Here is a 6614-nt window from a genome sequence, read left to right as displayed (position 1 = left end):
AGCCAGCACTTCACATGCTGCAAATTATTTTCAGATCTCAAGCTTTTAAATTTAAAATTAATTACACTATGTCTGTTTCAAAAGAATTTAAAGCAGCAAGTTCTGTAAACAATTAAGAATGTCACGCTGTTCATCACAGGATATCTTCAAATGATTCTCCTTCATAACTCAAAAACTTGAGCAGTCTTCCTGGTAGAGGAAGAGCACTGATTTGCCATAGTCTGTGGATGCCCAGTCGTTGACGAATCTTGAGTCTGCACAGATGCATCAGTGTGGAAGGAAGAACTGACAAAGAGAGTGTTTGGGTTTCAGATTAGTTCCATTCATTTGTAAAAAATTAATTCAGTTGTCAGATGTCAATAATCAGACAAACTTCTGCAAATTAAGAGATTGTAAAGAATATTCTTACCTGATCTTTCTTTAATATGAGCCCAATCTTTGTTGCTGTCTAGAAGTTCAGTTATTCGAGAGCAGAGTTTAACATGACCCACATAGTCAAGTAATGTGTCTATGATGGGTCCCACCCAGCTGCTGACTGAAGGAGTAGAGATGATCTCACAAAACTGTAAATAAAGAAATAAAAATTATTTTTATTTAAAAATGGTTTTTTATAAATAATAATTATTTTTAACAGTTTTAAAAGACAGTTTTATAAGACATTTTACAAGACATTTTGACCAGAAAACAAAATGTATACCTCTACACAGTATCCTGATGGTTCATCATTTAAAAAATACATTGTTTCTTGTCCATTTCGTCTTAGTTTAATGGGGGGATGAGAATTACAGCCATATTGACAGTTAAAACATGATAGTGCATCGCAGCCATTGTCCAGCAGGTACCTCATCATCACCATGTACTTCATACAGAAAACCAATACTGCTGGGAAGCTGGTAGGATGAGTTGGCAGCAGGGCATTAACATTAGCACCGTGCTTCACCAGTAAGGTCACCATTTCCATACTTGCTTTCCTTACAGCCACCAGCAGGGGGTTGAAGATATCCAGGTTTGGATCGGCACCTGCTTCTAACAGCATAGCAGCTGCCTCAGTGTTTCTGTTTACCACAGCTGAGTACAAAGCCGTGCTGCGACGATCTTCATACATTTTTGACCAATCATCTGACAGCTTCGCGTTGACGTCATATCTTGCCTCAATTAATGTTTCAAGAACATCATCTCTGTTACGTTCTGCAGCGAAATGAAGAGGACTGATGCCTGAGCGTCTCACTTTGACCGTGTTAGTTCTGGGGATTAGCATGGCAACAATGCTGAGGAAGATGAGAAAGTGTCATATTTATTTCTTAATCAGTACTTGAATAAAAAAGAAAGTACAACCTACATACCTTATTAAGACACATATGCACTGTAAGGGGTTAATTTAGTGATAATGACTGGCTGACTGTCACTTTCCACTTATTACATGTCTATATGCCAAATAAATAAATACTTAGACATGATCTGAAATTATTTTATAATTTTACCAATAGGCTGTATTATCATAGAGCATAATCACGTTTAACATTTGAACAGTAGAAAACTACATTACCCATGATACGTCAAAGAAAGCTCCACCAATCAGAATCGCAGTGAGCAAAGCAAGTCAAAAGAACAATTTAACACCAGACAATTCCCATGAAGCACTGCAAATCTCTGTATGCTCTCAAAACACTTGAATATACATGCATATTTTGCAATAAAAAGGAAAATATCGTTTCTGTATCCAAATACATCTTATGCTATTCCATCGTTTTTATTTTTGAATGTCATTTGCAATGTTTTATGGGATTGTAGTTCTTTCCCTCATTAAAACCATTAAGTACACAGACTTATACCTTTGTGTCTTAGCTCCTTTTTTAAATACTTTTTGTTTCAATTAAAAGTTTGTAATATTGTGCTTCACCGTATAGCTGTATGCTTTGGTTCATGGTTTATAAGTCAGAAATTTTTTGACCACTGAATGCCATGATTAAATATTCCAAAGAGCCATGTAATAAGGATAAATATTAAATGAACTGTAATAGGCTTACTAACCTGTCATGACCATTCTTTGCCGCAACATGAATAGGAAGTAATCCAGTTTTGTTGGCTTTGTTAACATCAGCTTGTTTTGACAAGAGCATCTCAACAACTTCAGCATGACCATTCTTAGAGGCCTCAAACAATGCGGTTGCATCATCATTTGCCTGGGTATTTACATTACCGCCTAAAGAATAGATCACTAGGTTAATGCTACATAAAACTGAGTAATTAATACTTTTTTATTTCTGTTTTTCATCCAAAAAAATTTATAAAAAAATTCTTACCTTTATATATTAGGTAGTTAAGCACATCAACAGCACTACACTGAGCAGCCGTAAACATTGAGTCAATGCCATAAACATTTCTGGACCACAGCTTTGCCCCTGCATTTATCAACATCTTACAGATCTCTAACTTATTGTTCCTCACTGCTTCATGTAGCGGAGTCACACCTTGAACACAGGCTTTTCTTGGTGAAGCTCCAAATCTCAAAAGAAGTTCCACTATCTCTTCATTAGCTTTCTCACATGCTGGAAAAATCAAGAGTGATTATTCAGACCACTTCCTGGTCATTAGTTGTTGAGAGATATCATGCTGAAATGTTTACCTTTGTACAGTGGCGTCTCCCACTGGTTGTTTGCAAGGTTAGGATCAGCTTCTTCCTCTAAGAGGTGCTTGACACAAGAAACATGTTTGCGACTCACAGCCAGCATGAGGGGTGTCTGACTTCTGTTTGTTTGTTTGTTGATTGTATCTGGTTTGGCTGTGGGAGCGATGGAATACAACTGTGATTTTTGAGAATGTGATTCTGGACATCATAAAAAAACTGATTCATTCATCACCTTTGAGCAAAATCTTAAGGCACTCCACATGGCCATGGTATGCAGACTCATGAAGTGGTAACCAGCCGTCTTTATTGGGTTCATCGAGATCTTTAGATTTGAAATGAATGATGTCTCGTAGAGCTTTTGCATCCCCTCTCCAAATGGCCAAGAGAAAAGGGTCTAAATCACTGAAAGAATAAATATGCAAACAGATCTTAAGAACAAGAATCTTAAGGGCTGTTATCTCAGTGGATGAGCCCAATAAGCATGATTTCGCTTTTTGTTCACTATGTACGGTAATTCTTGACCTATTTTCTTTTTCAGCGATTATTTCTGTAAGTTACATTCTTATGCCAGTAGGTGGTGATATGTGACGAGTTATGAGCGAGTCATTGACTCGTTCTTTCAAATGATTTGTTCAAAAACATTCATTCAGGAAGGAAACAATATGGTGTTTGGAACATTTGGAAAATGGAGGGATATTCAGAAAAACAGCACACACACACACATAAATTAAATGAAATTTGTCTTGCCACTCACTTCACAGTCTCTTCTGTGACCCGCAGGTGTCCATTGTGCTTTGTCCAGGCAATCACCTTTTCTTGGTCTTTACTGAAGAAATGATTGTGAACATTTCTGTCAATTTTTGCACACATATTCTCACTGAAAGGAAGACAGCAACAACAGTTTTTATGTATTTGCAAACAGTGGCGTAGGCAGAATTGTATTTTTGGGCAGGCTTGGGCAAAAGTGAGTAGGCACTAGGAGACAGACGGAGTCCAGGTGTAACGCAAATCCGAACCTAAGGGTTATGTCACAATATTGTAAATATTTATATTTTAAACCAGGAAGGCGAGCCAATGGATATCACACAAGCACTGTTTTAATCCAGCTCCCGCTGAATTTCTTACCATTACCACCCGGTCCCATGATTTTTGTGTCCAGTCCCGCCATTCTAATATTGCATATCATTTTCAGGTGCATCAGGGAGCTGACATCAATATGCGGAGTATTTAAATCTCTTTTGAATGAGCGCTCGCTGTTCACTTTCACTTTTGATTTAGCGATCACGCGCGTTCTGTGTAAAGGAAGATCAGATATTTGTCAATGAGCTCAGGATCTGTTGAGCAGCAAATCCTCCTGCATGATCTATCAGTCATCTCTCCTCTCAACCTGTGATCAGTGAAATCTGACTCCTGCAGCTCGTGTTGGATGCAGGGTTGTCAAGTCCATGTTTTTTTCCCGATGGAATTGGGCTACTTTTAAAATGTTACCATGGGTTGATTTTCCTGTTTGAAATGTTGCATAAATTACATATGACTGAAATGCTTGTATTGAAACATTTTGCATTCTGTGATAAAACTGTGCTAGATGTTAAGTTTTGTGAAGGATGGCCACTGGTAGGAAGTTTTTTAGCTGTGTATGATCAATATGCATAACAGTGACTGTAAATGTAAAATATGTATTTTAGGTATGGAAATTACATTTTGAGTTTTGATATTTGGGATATGGTCGTTGCGCTACTTTGGGCATTACTTTAACCTCCAACCAACCACACCCCAGCCCCCCACACCCACTGTCCTCTTTTTGGAAAACTAAAATATGGTCACCCTACCGGTGAACCTCTTAATCTCAGTCAATTCACCAGAAAGTGAAAGTAAAAACTTACAGATCTTTAGGCATCTGACACTGCATAACGGCACATATTCTCTCAGAGATGAATCTACTTCATATGCTGATAATGGTTATATAACTGTTTTACTCCATTAATATTTCTCTTGTGGTCCGAACTAGTGAAAAAAATGAGAAGAAACGTACTTCGTGTTAAACAGGTTTCTTTTCGATGTTTGAAATAAAGCTTATCTTAATTTTCATTGATGATTGCAGTTAACTTTAATTATAGGCCAATAATTCATTGTACTGCTAATAAACCTGTTTTAAAAGACCTTTTTAAAAACATTCTCAACGAGGAGTAAGCTAGCCTAATCTTTTATTATCCTCACAACGCGTCAGTTATGCGGTGATGTACTATGAAATTAGCCTATTTGCAGGGCAAACTAATTGTAATATTAATTTAATAGGCTAATAGAAGTAACTTAATAATAATAATAATAGGCCTAATAATAATAAGAATATAACAGGCCTAATTGGAAATGTCAAATGCTCTTAATATTGTCAATTAGATATAACTAAAGTGTATAGGCTAAAATTATTTTATTCAGGAGCAGGACTGGACACCAATGTTCTATGGCATCATCGCGAAAACCCCATGTTAGAACCTTTATTTTTAAAGTGTTATTGTACATGACAACAGGGGAAAAAATCACCTAGGGTTAGGGCTGCATAGTGGTTGTTGTGTAGCTTTGGGGGCAGCTGGCTGTGTGTGGGCATGCACTTGTCGATTCTGCCGTGGAGTTACATTTGTATCAGCTAGACTTCGTTCACAAGCTAACTGCAACAGCTGTTCTTCAGACAAGTGTGCATTAGCACTGAAGTCCTCCAGGTCGTCTTTTGTTGTCATTGAAGAAGCCATTGCTGCTGCCATTTTGCACCTGTGATAGTAAAATGCTCAGAAATTTGAAAACTGATGAACATTCAAATAACATAGTTCTAATCAATCACACAAACTGCCAAGAGAATAAATTAATACAAAATGTAATAATATAATTAAAGGACAATTAATTAAAATATCAGGTTATTTTCTGGGTTTTGCCATTGATCAGTAAACATTAAAAATTCTGTTTTTCAACTATACACAAGTTCCCTTACAAGTCCTAACAACATCATCACTATAATTCATCACTACTATCATTGAGAAGTCCACCTACCTTTCTACAGGATATCAATAATTATACGTTGAATGTGGTGTGTGTGGATCTTCTCCTTTATCTGTACAGCAGTTGCTGCTGCGTACTTTATGAAGGGTCTCTGAGAGGTCTTGATTTCATGTCACGGTGTAAACAAACTGATTGCCTTATAAATATATCTGCCTGCCTTGCATGTAATTCATTAGAGCATGTCTGGCTTAGATGTGACATGATCTTCCTTACATACAGGCCAAGAGAAGAGCAAGAGATCTGTTTTGAAACTGGGAAACTAGAAAACAACATTTACCCCTGAACTTCCATAAATTTGTTATAAATGATAATGAAGTTGACAAATCTTGCAGCATCGACTTCATTCAGTGGTTAAATATGCAAAAACAGGAATACATAAATATACTGTATACAAATATGTTTCATGCTTGTGTGAAATAACACATTTCTTTATAATCTCTTAATTTGCAGAATTAGGCGTGCCCTGCGTATGATGAGCTCTTGGAGGTTATGGAACGCGCCACTGCAAGGCTTGACTTGCCGTGGAAGTGGGCCAGGAAGGTGGCGCCACGGGGTCGTCTCGACGAGCATTATCTTTCTGACCATAGCCCCCAGCTCAAGTGAGCCTTCCTTTTCTTCCTGATCTCCATACAGAGATCGAGAGGGAATGGAAGAGGCCGTTTTCCTCTCACATCCATAGGTTCCAGCATACGAGTTATACCAACATTGAGGGGATGTGTGAAAGCGGCTATGAGAGGATGCCCCTATAGAAAAGATGCTAGCTAGCTGTCTCTCTGTGGGTGAGACATCCTCTCTCAAGGCTCCCTCCTTGCCATCTAAGCCCCTTCAGGCTATATCTCGCTTAAATGGCAGGGCATACGCAGCAGCAGGTCAGGCTGTCGCTTAGTTGCACACGATGGCGGTGCTTCAGGTGTACCAAGCTGATCTGCTGAAA

General features: G+C 38.0%; 1 protein-coding gene across 1 annotated transcript; it reads right to left on the bottom strand.

The window, feature by feature from the left end:
- On the bottom strand, nt 1-5757 carry LOC107583801 (ankyrin repeat and SOCS box protein 2-like). Its single transcript, XM_016270133.1, has 10 exons — nt 5672-5757; nt 5171-5395; nt 3384-3506; nt 2862-3031; nt 2627-2782; nt 2304-2549; nt 2032-2203; nt 698-1268; nt 410-563; nt 1-285 (listed from the first exon to the last, which is right to left on the bottom strand). Exons 2-10 carry the CDS (start codon nt 5386-5388, stop codon nt 134-136), a joined length of 1962 nt encoding a protein of 653 aa, XP_016125619.1. The 5' UTR covers nt 5389-5395; nt 5672-5757; the 3' UTR covers nt 1-133.
- Nucleotides 5758-6614: the final 857 nt, after the last annotated feature.

Source organism: Sinocyclocheilus grahami, unplaced genomic scaffold, assembly GCF_001515645.1.
Source record: "Sinocyclocheilus grahami isolate Dianchi unplaced genomic scaffold, SAMN03320097.WGS_v1.1 scaffold5.1, whole genome shotgun sequence".
NCBI lineage: Eukaryota > Metazoa > Chordata > Actinopteri > Cypriniformes > Cyprinidae > Sinocyclocheilus > Sinocyclocheilus grahami.
Note: the sequence above shows the minus strand (reverse complement) of the source record. Positions and strands in the feature narration are given on the sequence as shown.